Here is an 18,560-nt window from a genome sequence, read left to right on the forward strand (position 1 = left end):
TCTCTCTCTCTCTCTCTCTCTCTCTCTCTCTCTCTCTCTCTCTCTCTGCTATGTTTTCCACTGTGGCTGCTGAGGGAAAGAGTGGAATGCATCTCCTTGATTTCCAAAGAGATAACAGGGATCTGGCTAAACACCAGGAGTTCAGCCTTCCTTGTCTCAGAGTATCTCATGCCATAATACCAAGCTCTTGTCTGACCTTGAGCTAAACCACCAGGGCACAAAGTGTCGCCCCATGAAGAAACAAGAACACAAAGCAAGACATTTTCAAAGAGAGACATTCATTCGACAGAACATAAAACAGGTGCAAACATCCGTTCAACAAAACACGTACACAACAAGAAAGTATCCAGCATGGCTCCTTGCTGGGCTCCCATTCCTGTTTGATGAACTTTCTCTGCAGGTAGGAGACTGTCCAGATTTAAACACCACAAACCAGGAGGGACGGACGACATGTGTGTTTCTCATCCAAGGGCACATGAGCCCAACTCATGGGAAGAACCAATCACTCCCATTAAAACTGTGACACTGTTACTGTATTTCAAAATCACCAAGCAGCCAATCATACACAGAGAATAACCGGCCCAGCAGTGTCCACATAACACAATCTCTTGGCTTGTGCACTGGGCAAAATGACTTTGGAAAAAGCCAATCTAAAAAGTAAAAACTTAGACATCCCCTCTTCTCTTCCAGCATTAAGGAATGACTGAAGCTGTGGATTAAGGGACAATAGGTAGGTTTTCCTGCGTGTATTTGGAGGGCTGTCTTAATTTTATTTTCTGAGCTCAAGCACTCTACATGAACTACGATGGGATGGTTCATTGACACCTCAGTAACAGAAGTCTTTAAAAATGTACCCACTTGGACCTGTCTTATAGCAAGCTGTTCTTATATGGATATTATACTGGGAAGACTAACAGCATCAGTTACTTGGCCACACTCAGGAGCTGAGGACATGAAATAGCCGTGTATGCAAGAGTCAACCTAGTAAACAAGGCTTGGACCCCAAGGGGTGGCAATCAGTTGGGAGAACAGCTGCAATATCTAATTATGAGTGCCATAATGCCGTAGCTGAAACTAAGATTTATCATGGGTTACTCCTAAAACCTTTCAACCACAGAAAACTATATGAAGATTAAGTATGTGCCTATCTTGGATGAATCAGTTACCTTTGATAAGTAGTCCTCGAAAGAGAACGGCTCACAAAAGAGGGAAACAGAAATACATGGCAGACATGTGTCTACACAGTTTATGTGATTGTGTATATGGACACGTGTGTGTGCATGTATACATATATGAGAGTATACATCCAGAAAACAGGTTGAGGGCCAGGTATGGTGGGGCATGCCTTTAATCCCAACACTCGGGAGGCAGAAACCGTTGGATCTCTGTGAGTTAGCCTGGTCTACATAGTGACTTTTAGGCTAGTCTGTGTTACAAGCTGAGAAAGAAGTCTAAATGCTCAGTACCCAAAACCTTCCAGACTGTGGAATCTTTTGGAATTTTGGACATTTGTACAGAGTTATCCGTACCAAAGGTTTTGGGTTTTGAACTTTGAGTTTCAGGTCAGAGCTGTTCAGCCTGTACCCTCTGGGCTTAGTCCAGACCCCTGACACTATCCTGAGAAAAATGAAAGCAGAGCTTAATCATGGAAGATCATTTATAAAGCTATGTATTCTTCCTCAAAACATCACTCCCATTAATTCAGTCTCTTGACTTTTAATGAATTCTGTTGAAAAAAAAATGTTGCTTTCTAGTGTAAAATTCTACTGCTAACTCTGTGGTGACTTACGCAGGCAGGACTCCTCATTAGGTGAAAATTAATAATAATTAACAATAATAATAAATGTTTAAAGTAACTTCGTTTAAAGAGTACTCCTCTCATTTCCATACTCTAGGGTGTTTGTTATTGCTACAATCCAGAGACAGTCATTAGAATGAGGATAGCATAGCCAACAGTAAAGTAACAGTTACCTCTGCAGAGGAGTCACCATCAGCCTGAACTAAAACTACTAAGAGAATTGTGTTTTAAAAATAGGTCGCCAGATGATCATTTCAATAGTAATGACTAAAGTCACATTTAAAAAAAAAAGAATGATATAATAGTTCTAAAGATAAGACATAATTCTCTATTGTCCATTAAAACCCCAGGTTTTTAAAATGCAAACTTCCTGTTCAAGACAGTGATAATATCTCATGAAAATACCCTGAACCATGAGCCATGTGCAGCTGAGTGGATTATTTGTAGCACATAACCCATTCTCTCCTCTCTGTTTTTTTTTTTTTTTTTTTTAAAGATTTATTTATTTATTATATATGAATACACTGTAGCTGTCTTCAGACACACCAGAAGAGGGCATCAGATCTCATTACAGATGGTTGTGAGCCACCATGTGGTTGCTGGGATTTGAACTCAGGACCTCTGGAAGTACAGTCAGTGCTCTTAACCACTGAGCCATCTCTCCAGCCCTTTTTTTTTTTTTTTAACATTCTTGATTTTTAAAATATCTTTGTGGCAATATGGAAATATCTAACTAGGAATGGCTTAGCATAAAATGTCCATGGGCAGTGGGGATAGGGAAGGACATCCCACAATCCTCTTGCTTGCCCGACTGTCACTAATTGCAGGCAATGATATTAATGACCCAGTAATTACAGAAAGAGCAGCAGTGAAGTAGAAAACATCCATCCGAGGAGAGTTCATGGCTAGGTGGTAGCAATCTCTGCAGTGGCTGAACTGATCCCTGCTGACAGCTTAGGATGGGACGCTTCAGAAGAGGCAGCAGTACTCTTGTGGCATAACAACTTAGATGGTCATGACGTTATTCGCTTTGACCATTGAGAGGCCAGCAGTAACCCTGATAAAGTACCCCTGTTTAAATCTGCCCTATGTGTGAGCCTTACTCGTACATGCAGGACACCTGTTCTCTCTTCAAAGAATCTGGGGCAGTTTCTCAGACATTTATTTCAATGAAAGAATTAACTTTGTTCCACAGTTTAATAGAAGGAAGAGGAAAGCTGGGTTGATTTACTAATGCAGAGACTTTTAAGCAGAGTTAGCATTCAGCAACACATAGTCTGGTTTCTGTATATGAGGTTGATTATGCTCTTGCTCAAGACTGGGCTGATCTATCAGTCCATCCTGCTATCCACCTACCCATCTATATGTACACCCACCATTCACCTATCTTCTCATCCACCACTCATATACCCACCCATTGACTCACTCCCTGTCTACCATACACACACACACACACATGCAACATACATTTAGCCAAGAAAGCTTAACATTTCTTAATGTCTCTGTCCCTATACTGAACTAACTTGATTTTAATTACATTATTAAGGGCTCAAAGTACTTGCTAATGCCATAAAATCAATCTAGTATCAATCGATTTAATGGGGGAAAAAAAGCCAAAAAGATTTTAGATCTATCAGTAGGTTTAAAAATAGAAAAATTTGAAATGTGAACAAGGATGTTTCTCCCATCTTTCTACCCTGTAGGTATTGCTATGTTGCCTGGTTAATTTTCAACTCCTGGACTTGGTCTTCTGGATAGCTGGGACTAAGCACATGCCATTGTACCCAGCTTATCTACACTCTTGTAGGATTTTCTTAGTTCAGCTCCAGACATATGCCTGAACTAGTTATATGTTATATAATGTATAACAGGGCATCACTACCAATATGTTTGATAGAAGCGGAGTTTGTTATTTATATTGTAGGAGCTTAACACAGTTCCACATGTATTGTACCTATCTCTTGTCTTTACCCTCTCTATGTTTGTGTAAGTATGCATGCATGAGCCGGTGTGTCTGACCTGCTGCGCTGTCATGCTTGTGTTTTGCATGAGTGGACATCATCATCACTATTATTTTCTAAGTGTACTTTCTTTGCTAACCCTGCACCTATACCATGCATGTCTGCATGTTCTCCTTACGGTGCACACATGGCCCAGGAGCCATGGTTCCACACTTACAATGAAGATCTAAGGGTTTGAAGGCCCCGCATTGGGTTTTGGCCCTGATGTTTCATGGCATGTAAAGTATTCTAAACAACTAACACTGTTTGGGTTTCTTCACAGCAGTAAAAATTTTCTATCTCCTGTGCTGCTAGACTTGAAAGTGAGGCGGGCATGAAGGCCACAGCACTCCCCCAAGGATCAAACACATCCAGACTCAGAGTTGGCGCTTTAGGAATAAATTTGAGCCTCTTAAGAACTATATAAATCAGTTTTTCTCAAAGTAATCTTTTTTTTTTTTCCTCCAAAATGTCTGTCTGTGCCTCTTGGCTATTTTTTTTTAAGTGTTTTATTTTGCTTGAAAATTTTATCTTCGTGATGAATATTTAAGGGCTGTTAAGAAAGAAACGTGTCCTCTTTTATGCACTGGGTCTCTAGCATTGTTCAATTATTTATAAATCTATGTGAACCGTTAACAAGCTATAAATACAAGGGTAGAGGTATAAAGATGAGTTTTATGAAATAATAAAGACGGTTTTATTCTGAATAATTCCCAAATAACTTCTTGGCTATGTTAAGTCCTTTATTTCTCATCTTACTTATTTTGCATTCATGGTGTTTATTCTTCCTCGATTTTTGCTTGTCATACTGGGATCAGTTGTCGAATCTATCATCAGTTACTTTCAGAGCAGGGGGTGGTAATGACAGGCCTCTATCTGTCTGGTTTACATGAGTCTGTGGTCCCTGTTTTTCAGGAGATACCAATGACTGTGAACCGAATCCCACCCGTGGTAGCCTTATCCTTATCCTCTGATCCTCTGTACCACCCAGGTTAGCATGCAGGAGGCCATGACTCTGCTAGACTTGGGAGCCCCGAGTGTCTTGGTGCAGTCTCAAGACAGGCAGATGCAAAACTGATCTTTCTTTATATTAAATTCAACATGGACCCTCCTAATCCTGGGAGAGGCTTCCTACAGATGGGACCCACAGGACTACCCTGGCATGATGACTGATATTTCCTGTGCCCTAGGGAACAGAACATGTGAGAGGCTGGTGAACTGTAAAGTAAGAGCCCCAACTGTAGGTGTGTCAACACTCCTCCCTGTCTGAGCCTTCAGGGTCTGTCAAAGAACTTGCTAGCAAGCTCAGGTGATTCCAGAACAAACTACACACAAATGTGTGCTTCTTGGTCAACGGAAACAAAAGGACTTTAATGACAGTCAAAGAAGACAAAGTGGGAATTGCTAATGAGTAGAGATACCCAGAGTAAATGAGGCTGGGCAATACTCTGTGGTTTTGTTTATGACCAGACTACAAACCAAGGATGCTTTCTATACCCATCCTTCCCAGGTGCCCCCTCTCGCAGTGAAGCCCACTTTTGCCTTCAGCCTCCAGCCCTTCACTGCCTCTCAGTTCCACTGTTAACTTGCTCTTGGTTGGTAGCCACACATGGACACCAGAAATCTGACATATCTATCCTCATGGGAAGTGTTTTTACCCCATGAACAAGGGTCCTCATGGTGACTTTTAAGGAAGAGAAGACATATTGGCACATAAAGCCCAGGGTAGCCAGACTCGAACTCACAGCTCCTGGGCCAACCGTGTTTTTAAGCGTGCCGTGTACTCTTCTTCTGTTCTCTCTATTGTATGGTCTCTGGCAAAGTTCCATTATAAAAAGAACAGCTATGGAGGAAACTGGAAATGTGCTTAAATTCCTCCACTCAGCAACTAGGTGCAATGACATTATCAAATACAAAATTTCACCCCTAAGCCAGGAGACAGGAAGACAGGATGTAGTTCTGTGTCACTAAAGCTATCCAAGGAAGGAGCATGGCTGCTGGACATCTTCCATACATAAACAACCCACTGAAGAAACTCTACAATCTCTTTACAGCTGCCATGTGCTCTTATATGTTCTAAAAGCTATCTTCATGATAAGGGGTATCTGGAAGCTGCTCTGGGATTTAGTACTTTTCCAGAGAGACGGTACAGGACAGTCAGTATGTTAGTGCAACTTGCCACAGTCATCACCCAAGATGAACAAATCAAAGCCAAAAAAAAAAAGAAGATATGCAACGTATGTTCCACCAAAATGAGGAGAAAACTATTATGTTGGCACTTTAATATTGTTATTTGGTTTCACGTGTGTAATCATTTCTCTTTATTTTGTGATCCTCCCCTGCCCCACTAAAGTGGAATGTATGCTTTAAAAAATTCCAACAGTGCATGTGAAGCCTTCCAGTTTTGCACTCTCTCATTACAGAGGCCTAAGAAATGGAGGCTCCTCCAGACTCGATGGCTCAGCGAGGCAGGCTGGACATGGAGAGCTGACTTCCAACAGGCACTCAGTGACTTCAGTAAGTCAGAAATAGCGACTTCTAGATGATGCTAAGAGACTATGATCTGCCTATGGGTATACAACAAAACAACACACAAACCACATAGAAATAAAAAGCAAGGAGCAGCATGAAGTCAGTCAATAGCCCTGTGCACCTGAAGTCTGAGTGTCAGTCACTAGCTTCTGCCCTCACTCATTGACCACTCTATGTAGAATCTGTAAGGGTTTGTCTCAGGCTGGGCCCCAGCACACAGCAAGCACCTGCCTCAGGACAGGGTTTCAAGGCCAACAGAAGGATCTTGCTGACTCAGTTAGCTAGCTCTAAAGAAGCTTAGACAGTTTCTCTATGAAAACTTCAGTGGTGAAGGCTGGGCACTCATACAGCAGATACGCTTTCCCAATAAAGACTGGAAGGATTGTTTAAAATAATATATCCAGCCTTGAAAGTCTATTACAAATAGATAATATCAGAAGACGCAGTTACTTCATAAACAATTAAGTGAAAGACATGATAAAAATAACTACAGGTTCTATAGACCCAAGCTCTTTCTTTCAGGCCATTAATGATCTAAATATAATGAAGGGCAGGGGGATTTTCAGACTGTTCGGTCATAACATCCCCATCTTTGGATCGTGTATGATTAGAAGAGTTTATTATGTAAATGAAGCCCAAGGCTTATTACTGAAATAGGTCGCTTGAGAAGTCAATTCTAAACACGAAGGAACTCCATATATGTCACTCTGCCACTTGTCAAAGCAAACAATTGTGTGCAGGAAGGTTAATGAGGGGGGCCTAGAGTTCTATCATGTCACTTCTTAAGGGACCCCAGTGGAGAGATGGTGAGTATGGCATACATTCCAATTATGCACTCATGTGTATTATAAAACCCAAAGATGCAGTGACTTTAAGTTGGGTTAACACTACAAGTCAAATGAGAAGTCCTTATTAAAAAACTGGGACCAGATCCTGTCAGCTATAACTGGGAAGTATTGGTAACCGGGCAGATGATCTGTAGGTCTGACCATCACAGTTTGGACAACAGTGATAAAAGAATGTTCTAGAGAAGGAAATAGAAATGACTTCCATCGAGCACAGGCAACAGACATGAGGCTCTGCACTCCTGGGAAACAGCTCAATATCAGCAGAGCCATGTGTACTTCCCCACTGGGATACACCAAACACTCCCCCAAACACACCGGCTTTCACGCCTACAATCCCCAATAGAAACCACCATATGATGCTCCTGACACTGGCTGGGGTCAAAGTGCCAACCAGCTGGATGCTAAGACTTAAAGTCAAAAACTCAAATACTGACATTATTTCCTATCTCAAAGTAAATCAATCCTTTGCAGTATTAGAAAGATACTTGTGAATCTGAGCTTTTCCTGTTGTGCTACCCACAACTCTTTACGAATATCCTGGTATTAAAGATTATTGCCTGCATACACTTTCTTTCTGAAAAATACATATGCGATTGTGTGTGTGTGTCTGTGTCTCTGTGTGTTTGTATGCATCCTGTATACATCTGTTTGATAGGAAAACTGGGGACTTTTTCAAGTCCCTTTTGGTACTATTTTAAAATATGATCTTATCATTTCCCTCCTTTCAAGGAAACTTGTACGGCAAAGGACACTGCTATGGTGTCGGTGAGAAACTGGCTTCTACATGTTGCTAAGTATTTGAATACTCTCTTCTGCTTGTGACGTAGGGGAAGCCTTTCAACTTTGCTGCAAGCAGCACTGGGCTTCCTGAAAAAGTCCTGAGCCACTCACAGGCCTGGGAATATCTTGTTAGAAGAAACGTTCCCACAGTGCTTTATTGCTTGCAACAGGCCAGCCAAAATGTTTTTAAAGGTGGCTTCTAGCTGTCAAACGCACAGAGGAATCTTGTGTGTAGAGTAGGAGGGCTTTCTGGTTGAGACTATCTTGCTTCAGCCTCTTGAATTACAAGCCACTCCATGCTTTGACATGGAAAATCCTAACTCTAAGGACAGTTCTGAGGGCCAGAGTAGTGAGAAGCATATTAAAAACCTGTTAATGTGGCCTAATGAGTCCTCCAAAAGCAAACAAACAGAACCGATAGGTGCCAATGTTGGGTAGATGGCTATTTTAACTACAAATTAAACTGTATGCAGAAGTCTAAAACCTCCTGAGCATTGATGAAGAGCAGTTACGACAGGCTCGGGCACACGATGATGCACTAAGAGATGTTGCTAAAGCACTCATTTAGCCGCGTTTTGTGTACATTATTTCAAATGGAAGGTTAAACCTTTAATGTTTACCAAGCTTCCACTTGCCCGAGGTAGGAAACTGAGATTTTCAACACCATCGTTCTGAATATGGGAGCCTTTGGCAGAATTCAGCTTCAGGGTCAGGCATTCCCCATCTTGGGATGTGCTGATCTCTTTAAGCCTTTCTTTCTCCACTCACCCGGAGCAGATAAGATTGGAAGATTCTAAAGGGGACTATTTCATGTTTCATTCTGTATACAAGTCATGCTAGATCATGGCACCCATTAAAAGTCTTCAGTTGCGCTCGTGCGTGTGCGTGTGCGTGTGCGTGTGCGTTTCCAGAAGTTTAGCTTCCATTTATTTTACCTACTTCATATCTTCAAAGATGGCCCTATTATCTTACCACCCCATCTACCTCGTTTCATCTCAGAACGCTTTTATTTTCATTTTATGGTAATTATTCCATTAACTATCTAACTTACTACCTTCTCCTTTTTCTTTTTTGTTATCCTTAGAAACCTATTCTCTACGTACCATTTTAGCTTCAGAAACTGTTTCTTCGTCTATGTGGCATTTGAAGCTACAGACAAGATAATTACTGCCCGTGACCACCTCTGCTTTAATCACTAATCATACCAAGGAACACTAGATGAATATACAGTGGACTGCTGCTTCTGTGATGTAAAAAGCAGATGGTAACAGGAGAAAGGCAGACGTCCAACCTAATGATACTGGTAAGGCAGCCAACCTGGGGCCAACTATAACTCAAGAAACTGAAGGCCGAGGAAAGAGCAAACAGTGTAACTCGAGGGCTACGGATGTAACATGGCGGTCAAGTACTTGCCAACCTGCATCGGGAGTTTCATCCTAAACACTGCAACTTAAAACAACGACAAAAAGCCCACAAAGAATACTCCCTGAATCCAAACAAATTATTAACCAGAATCCATTGTTTAAATCCTGTGAGCAGCTGTCTCTTATGTATTAGATTCCAGTGTATCAAGATCACAAACACCGGGAACAAGCCTGCTTGGCGCAAACTGTAATGTACGCACAGTAGGCATGTGTCTCAATGGGCACAGCTCACAAATGCACTCCAGGTATACTTCCACTGATATCTATTCTCTATTCCTGAAATAATGCCACAGTGTTATGACAGACATGGGGGTCCTATTCAGGCAGCACACCCATAATTACTTCCTCCTTCATCAGGACTCAACGTGTCCCACATGTACTGGCGCGTCTCTGTAAACTCCATGCTTCTAAGCTCTGAGCTCTGCCTGTCTGGACTGATACTGCCATGGCAAATTGTCCCACTATTACTCTTTGCTCTCCTGGCTCTGAAACACAGTTCTTAGAACAGAATGCACAGTAATGAATGAGTGGATGGATGGATGGACAGATGGATGGATGGTGAGAAAAAGCATTACACAGATTTACCTATCAAAACCTCACCCAAGGTCCTTAAAGATGATTTGTTAGTGGAGATGCTGAATCCCTTCATGTAATTTACTTATTTTAACACTGTAAGAATCCTGTCAGGTTTGCCCCTGCTGAGTAGTTATATTTAATTAATACTGTTACTACAGGGTCCCAAATTTCAATTATTTAAAAGAAAAATAAATGAAAAAAGCTTCTCAACAAATTATTTACCGTGGTAATTTAAAGGAAACAGAAATGAATACAAACCTACTTAGCTTATCCTAATTCCTACAAAATAAAGAGAGAGAACTATACTTACATATAATGTAGTAATCTTTGTTCTTCTGAAATTCTAGACCCCAGAGGTTAGGGCTGAATTCTTGAAACTTGATGGTGAATTTCACATCTTGGTCTGGTCTGGCACAGTTGAGCAGTGGGGTATTTTCCTTCTTAATAGTGCATCTGTCTGCTTGGTCTTTATCAACCATATAAACTTTATAATATTCATACTGGCCAACAGTTTTAGAGTCCACTTTGGGGCAAATAATATCCAATTTGTCTCCTATCTGTGGGTATAGTACCAGGCCTTGTCCGGGTAGAAATCTAAAAAAGCATAAAAGAGAAGCCACTGAGTTGATAAAAGTGAACAGTCATCAAAGAGCCAGGTGTTACCAGTCACCCCAACCAGGACAGCTCAGCATTGTGCTCTGATTCACCAAAGGTGTCTTCCTGGGACAGAGAGCTTTCCTGAGGCTTTTAGGATTAACCCCAAAAACAAAAGGATGAACTCTTCTTCCTTTGAGGCATCAGGACCAGCTGCCTGATGACACTTGGTTCTCACCCTGCCCTTACAATATTCCAATATTCTTTTGTGTAACTTTACAACAACTCTTCCCCCGGCTGGTGAGTCAGACCTTCCCACCTGTTTGTTATTTTTTAACCATTGGCATCTCGGTTTATTGGGCATGCCAGAGAGATCCCATCAATTCCAGGAACAGAGCGTGCACGGAGCCTTTGTTGTCCTGGTAGTCTCCATGTGCTGTTGATGTTAATTAACAGACAAGTTTCATCAAGAATGTTTCAAATTACTTATCATAATTAGTCAGTCACTGATCAAACAATGGGTTTTTTATTACACAGAACAAAAGAAATGTCTTACAAACCCATAAAAGATAACCAGAAATAATTAGTGTCGTATTGATTCAGCTGCAAGATGAAGAGCCCTCTCCTTGTGAGGACAACAAGTACCCTCCTTGCTCTACAAATCTTCCCTTTTCCCCTCCCTTGAGATGCATTTGCTCCAATTAATTCTTCGAAGGAAATCTTTAGAACTAAGACTACTGATACAAAATCCTTTGGATGTTCCCAGCTAAGAGCTCTCCTCCTTTCCTCTCTGGCTGGCCATGTTGCTGAAAGATCTTCCCTAATGGGGAGTTTCTCTGAGCCGCTGAAACAAGAGCTTCCTAATGAACATCCTTCTGCAAGCGCTAACACTAACAACACACTCAGAGAGAGCCGCCAAGCCTGCAGGCTCATTAAAATATTAAAGCTCCGGAACAAAGCACGGCCTTCCAGTGTTTCCAGCCTGGGCTATGGCTTTATTTAGCCAGAGAGGCCCACCAGCCACGATGACCCTTGGGGCCAGGATGCAGCAACAGATGAGAAAAGGATGATGGGGCTCCCAAAGTTCAAATCCACACCAGCTAAGGTGATTTATGTAACCAGGCACCAGTTCTCAGCCAGTGTATTATGTGGTTACAAAGTAGCAGATAGCCCAGCTCACACTTGTAGACTCATATTCAAAACTGATACTTTAAATTTTGTTTTTAATTTTGTACATGTATACAATGTATCTTGGTCTTACCCATGTTCTACTCCCTCCCTCCAGGTCCCACTGTACTCCTCTTCCCTTGATATATGTCCCTTTTCCCTCCCAACTTCATATCTTAAAAGCAAACTAAGAAAATACAAAATACAGTGGTGGGACACCCAGGACTCCGCAGAGAAACTCTGTCTCCAAAAACCACTACTACTACTGATGATGATGATGATGATGATGATGATGATGAAGATGATGATGACAACTCTCTGAAACTTTTTAAAGGTGAACACACACACACACAAATGCATGGACACAAAATTGCTTGTTACTTCTTTGGGTGTTATTGTACAACGACAAAAAGAGTGATCTACTGACATCAGTGTCTTATTGTTGTTTATTCAACTAAATCAGTCCCTTTAGCAAGAACATGATATTTATTGTTCACTCACTTAAAAACAACAGTGGAACAGGCAAGATGATAGCTCAGTGGGTAAAAATGCTTGCCACCAAGACTGGGGACCTGAGTTTAATCCCAGGGGCCCACATGGTAGAAGGAGAGAGGAAACCCCTCCAAGTCATCCTCTGACTTTAGAGTACACTACCATGTGCACTAGCCCTCCCCTAGAAACATGAAGAAAAACTTTCTTATGTGAGGAATGGGATCCATCTCTAATGAACTCTCTGTTAAGCAGAACTCAAAATGAATTTATAAAATTGTGACAAATTTAAAACATCCGTGTGTATATTTCTGAAGAATTCCCTAGGACTTTTGACAAACTGAGGTAATTTACTGAGGGCCTGCCTGGCATGTTCCACAGTTCTCAGGAGACTCTGTAAAAATACAACCCTAGGGTCTCAAGAGCTTCCCCAGGGAACTTCTAAAGGCCATTCTCTCTAGGTAGGTTCTTCTTGCTAGATAAAATTCAACTCATTTCTGCCAAGCCTGAACATTACCCACTCCTTCTTCTCCCCAAAGCGATTCTGAAGCGTCTTGTGGCTTTAGCAGGACAAGACGAGGACAATAAGTATTACATTAATTCCAGGAACATTAAATTGCTCACTTTCCTGATTCTTATGCCTATTCCTCGACCTTTAAAGGAAAACCTTAAGACTTACACAAACTAACAGGCAAACACAAGGTCCAGGTTCCTACCTGAGGTTTACCATCCTGTGTCTCATGTTCCCTTCTCCTGAAACTGCTCCTTTTTTGTAGTTGGTGTAGCTGACACAGTGGGAAACTATATAAGTGCTAGCTAGGCTTAGTACATGTCTCTACATAAAAACACAAGTCTGATCTACAGGCTGGTCCTTTTACCATCTTACAGTGAGAGGGAGTAGTTTCTAGGCTTCCAAAATCAGGAGTGTTTCTAGCCGAGGTGTATCTCACCTACCCATTCAGTTCTTTGTGAGGGGTACGCCATGCCCATCTGACCAGTGTATCTGTGTGAGTCTTGGGGATACTCCCCCACCCCTGCCACAGCATTACTTATGTCTGAAGTCTGGCTCAGTAAGCTCTCTCTTCATTCAAATTTCTCCTTGGTCTCTATGAGGATTGTCCCCTCACCCCCCCCCCATACACACACACACTCACTGCTTAACCAAGGCATCACAGGTGGCTGGCTCCCCCTACTCAGATAACTCTCTTTAATCACTAGGTCACCAGGCCCCAGACCCAACACTAGTCCTGATGAGATAAAGACAAGAGCACAGGGCACATCGGTCGGTCCCTGTGGTTTCACAAATAGCTAAGCTTCTGACGATGTTTTCAGCAGGAACATAAATAATTATGTTTATCACATAAATAATTTAATGAGTTTTTTTGATTCATCTTGCAAATCAGCCCTGATGTTTAGTTTTGATTCAGTGTGCACAGTTTGGTGAAGGAGCATCATGCTAACCTGTAAATGGACAGGTGGAAAGGCGGGACCTTATAGTTTTAGTACATGTGTAGGATGTGGTTCAAGCCAAAGCTGTTCTTCCTAGAGCTTCAAGAAAGATACAATACAATAACACTGAAACAGAATTTGATCTTTTGCCTTTAACAAGTTGCTGTATTCAATGGGGTGGGGGTGGGGGTCCTACATAGCAATCCACAAGAAAGGACCCAAAACTGAAGCACTGGACAGCTGTATCTGAAGTCTATCTGTGGAGGGTCAGCACACTATCACTTCAATTGGTAAGACACGGAGCACATCTGGGTAGAAAAAAGCCATCACAGATCTCCCAGCACAGACCTCTGGAGAACCCTCACCTTCCCAGAAGCTAGAGAGATACAACTTAAATGACCAGACTGGGGCTTTTGGTGTGAGACAGGGTGGTATAGAGTGTGGTCCTCTAAGCATGACCAGGTTTTCATCAGGATGGCTGTGACAGTCCCTGGATCAGGCCTGTTGCCTGCTGATATTCCCTTTATGGAAAGAAGAGATGGGGAGGGTCAATGCATCTTTGGACTCTGGGTGCTCCCTCACCTGTCAGCTAGTGGTGTGTAACTCTGTCCTATGGCCTTGTACTAGCTAGAGGTACTAGTTAGTGTTTATAAACTGTGAACGGTATGGTTACTAAAGGCAAATACCATTAATGCAGCCACGGAGAAGTAGCCATCCATGCTGTGGTGAGACTGTTCAGTGGGGTGGCTACTTTGGGGTCATCCATCCTCATGTTAGCAATCCTTTACCCTCCCTGGTCTGTAAATGAGCTAAAAAAAAAAAAATTGGTTCCCCAAGTTGGGCTTTGAGAAAATGGTACTTTGGTTTGTTCATGTCCTATGAGAAGGGGGTAGGCATTTGCTTACATCTTCCCAAGGAAAGAGTCCACCCAAGCTGGCCTGGCACTTACTATGTACATGAGGCTAGCCTGATGGTCCTGCCTCGACTGCCCATGTGCTGGGATTATAAAATGTGCATCTGTATGTCCGCCAAGTTCCATATTGTTCCAGATGCTCTAAGGGACTTTAACAGATGATGACTGAGTTTTTAGGGGCTAACAACTCAGCTCCCCGAAGCTGGACTGCTCCCATATGTGTGTGATTCCACAGTGAGGGCCCGATGCTCAACGATTATCAGACCATCATGCTCAATAAAATGATGTCCTCGTGGAAAAAACATGAGTGAACAAATAGAAGCTAACATCGATACGTGCTGAAGTCAAAGTGCCTCGAACTGAAGGTAGGTCACAGGTAAGACCGGAGCTCTGAAGCCAGGCCATCTCACCAGGGCAAATACACAGAGGAGTCAAGCCAAGATGCCAATCCACTGACTGCCCTCAGGCAGTTTTTTGCCCTAGCTCTCTGGGTCTCCATAGCTTTCAACAACCCTGCTTTGTCTAAAATACAAGGCAGTTACCATTTGTATCCAGGGCTGCAAATCACAAAATCATAGCCAGTTTGAAGCAGATCTGAGCCTTGCTTCCTGTGACTCTCACCCCAGAGCCTAAGCCCCAAGTGTATACCTTGTATAAGAGGTAAATCCCTCAGGGGAGAATGAAGAAATCCAACAGGAAAAGCCCCTTCCCTGACTGTTGTTTCAGTTCCCATTGTGTTCACAGTAGTGTCTAAGTCTGGTTTGGTGAAATGCATGTTTTCCTGAATCACGCTTTTCATTGATTAAGCTATGAAGTTAAGGGGAATGGAGGGAAAGTCAATACGCAAGAATCCCACAGAGAACTACGGATGGACATGCAGCTGCCTGCCCTACGAACAATCACTGTGGCACACAGAACTTTCTGAGGTGGCTACCCGGGATGCATCCCTTGTCAAGAACTGGAAGGTAAAGAAGAAATAAGCCAAACATGTAGAATCTGTGTTTTAGATGTAAAGTTACAACCGACTCCAGTCAGCTCAGGCAGGTGCTATTCATTTCTCAATCACAAACACACGGCCATAAAGCCCATTAAAACCAAGTCAGTCAACAGAACTCTACCTTCTCCACAGCCACAGTCGCACTCTGACTTGTTTTGGCAAACTAGGGTAAGGATCATCTTGCAACCAAAACCAGTTGTACCCACTTGGGGTATGGGTTCAAGGTCCGAGACAGTGGTTCTGGCCTAGCTAGGAGAACAGAGCCAGGCTTTCCCTCTCTGTATTGGCCACTGAGCATAAGCACTGAGTTGTCAGCCTACCAGGAGCACACACTACCCCCAGGGAAACCTCCACACCAATCCTATTCACTTTCTCTGGGGAGTCCCTTGGGGCTTATGGGGAATGCTGAGCAGAAACACATAGGTCACACCTATGGTTTTCCCCAGTGAATCATTTCCAGTCAGACAATAGATTCCATGACTTTGTCTCCAACAGGGAGAGAAGGGAACCCGGATAAAACAGGCAACTCTGAAGTAGGGTTTCCAAAGCCAGAGGCCTGGTATAAAATGATATGATCCCAGAATCTATTTTTACCTGTGGCTTGCCTGTTGATTTAACTCAAGTTGGAAAAGGTGCTTTGCCAAACTAGACTCTGACAAAGCGTCCTACCCAGAATACTTGGAGTAACTCTAATGATCTACATCAAACATTAATATTTAGTAATCTAAATTAGACCTCTGACCATTTAAATTAGACATCTCAACTTCATGCTTTTCATTGTAAAAAAAAAAAAAAAAGATACCTCGATTAACGAACGTCACATGACTTGATATTCCTTAATGTTGCGGAGAACGCAGCAGAATTAATGAGGGGTAGAGGAGAACCGGGCTGCTTTCAAACGCTGGAATAACGCATGGAAAACAGTCAAGGTTGGAGATGGAAGGCTGAAGCATGTGCCTTCTGTGGGCATAACAAATCACGTCACCAGGAGGACCCTGAGGTCAGATGGAAGCATCTATTGCCCCTTTTGCCTCTGACCTTGACCCTGTGCCATGGGAGATGAGATACATCAAGGCAACTGAGCCGAGGACCTGAAGTTTTTCTCTGCCTCTCTCTCATCAGGGAAACCCTAATTTTCTTATTCCTTTTTTAGTGTCCACATTAAGAACCTCAGTGCAGGCCCCTCATGACTCCATATGTGTTTTCTCACACGGGCAAATCACAAAGGCTAACATAGAAGCTACAACACAGCTGCTCAAGGCTGACGGTATCCGTGGCTGCACAGGTGAAACAACGGTATAAAGAAATGTGTAGTCTCCGTGTCTGGTGAATCAGGCCAGGTGAAACTCCTCCAAACTAGGCAGTGTGTCTTAGAAATGCTAAGCAACAGCTTCTGATGACAAAATGTCAGTCTTGGTACCTAACACGATTCACCAGAAAAATTGATTTAAGTGTTTCCTATTTCTGCACCATTAAGCTAGATACAAGCATCTGAAGCTTAGCCCAAGAGTTCACAGAGCAGATGAAGCAGCTAGGTTCTAGCCACAGAAAACGTAAGTTTTCCTATGTGTAGGACACTGCAAAGTCAGATTCATATGCCATATATAGTACCTCCTACTAAAAAATTCTAGCCTTCTTTTCATTTGAAATGGTATCTAATATAATCACACACTTTGCAACATCATTTTTGGTCAATCATAGACTGCAAATGGAAAGGTTCATACCAAAATTATCTTAGTCTGAACATTGAGCCGTAGTATCAGATCCACCTAAAGAGATATTCTTTAAAGATGCCCCACTGTTAGGCAACCCAGGACTGTGTATGATCACTGCACACAGATGACTTATTCCAGATGCAGATAGACACATTTGTAAACCACATGGCCTGCACTGGACAGACCACAGAGACCAACATACACAGATGGCTGCACCGATGACAGTTACCTGTAACCATTTGGGGCTATGGTGATTTTTAGGTTTCTGTGGGTTTCAAAATTCTCCTCAGTAAACAGTGATTTCATGAGCAGACTGGACATTACTTTTGAGTGTATAGCTTCAAAAACTAAACTTGCTGGGCCTAGAGACACAGGTCTGTAATCCTAGCTACCTCTCAGGGGGCTAGGGCAAGAGGGTCACTAACAGTCCTGAGGTCTGCCACCACTACAGAGTGTGTACAGGACAACTCAGTGAGACCATGACTCAAAAGAAAAAGCAGAGAAAGAGCTGAGAAGATAGCTTAGTGTCCTAGCACCTGCTTACTGTGAACATGGCTAGTTTTAACTCCCAGGACCCCCAAAACTTCAAATAATAAACAAATGTAAAAACCTGAAGGATATTTTTGAACTAGCTTTCTTAGCCCTGATTTCAGAAAGCATTTAAAATGTTTAAAAGGCTTATAGAGCACAACATGACCACTATGGCCTAGGTATTCATTAGACAGCCTTCTAGCCCACAAACTTAGAACAGACATTTATCCAAACAACTGAAAAATAAGAGATAAATGCAATTAGATTTCATCACTGATAAAATTGGGAATTCGGCTGACATTTTTTAAGGAACCAGTTTTACAAACTGGGTCATCCTAGAAGGAAGAAAACCCAAAATCACATTAAGACACTCGCTGATTCCTAAGCCAGCATTGTATATCAAGGATACTTGGAATTTGTCACATTTTGGCAAACATACTTTTCTTTATAAAACGCTTATGTTGTTTTTTAACTCAGTGGCAAAGGCTACAGGAAAGAGACCGGCAGTGTGTAAGCTGGCTCATCTTCCACCAAGTATGGAAGCTAGAACCTTTCAGAATCAGGCCAGTCTCTTGCCTCAACTCTTCAATGCCTGTGATGTCCATATGTAGTTAGGCTAGCATAACACAGCAGATGAAGATTCCTCTCTGGAATGTTCCGCGCAGTTGAGGATATAAATACTCCCCAGGAATGGCTGCTTCAAGTCGTGAGTGAACTTGATACAAACAGGCAGAATATTCAGTCGTG

At 42.3% G+C, this 18,560-nt stretch overlaps 1 protein-coding gene across 1 annotated transcript in view; it reads right to left on the minus strand.

The window, feature by feature from the left end:
- Efnb2 (ephrin B2) overlaps nucleotides 1-18,560 on the minus strand; it is a 44,281-nt gene that overhangs the window by 11,443 nt on the left and 14,278 nt on the right. The window contains exon 2 of the mRNA XM_028766299.1: nucleotides 10,269-10,552. Coding sequence (XP_028622132.1) covers nucleotides 10,269-10,552 — 284 coding nt within the window. The remainder of the gene's footprint in view (nucleotides 1-10,268; nucleotides 10,553-18,560) is intronic.

The sequence above is a fragment of the Grammomys surdaster genome, unplaced genomic scaffold, assembly GCF_004785775.1.
Source record: "Grammomys surdaster isolate TR1022 unplaced genomic scaffold, NIH_TR_1.0 167, whole genome shotgun sequence".
Classification (NCBI taxonomy): domain Eukaryota; kingdom Metazoa; phylum Chordata; class Mammalia; order Rodentia; family Muridae; genus Grammomys; species Grammomys surdaster.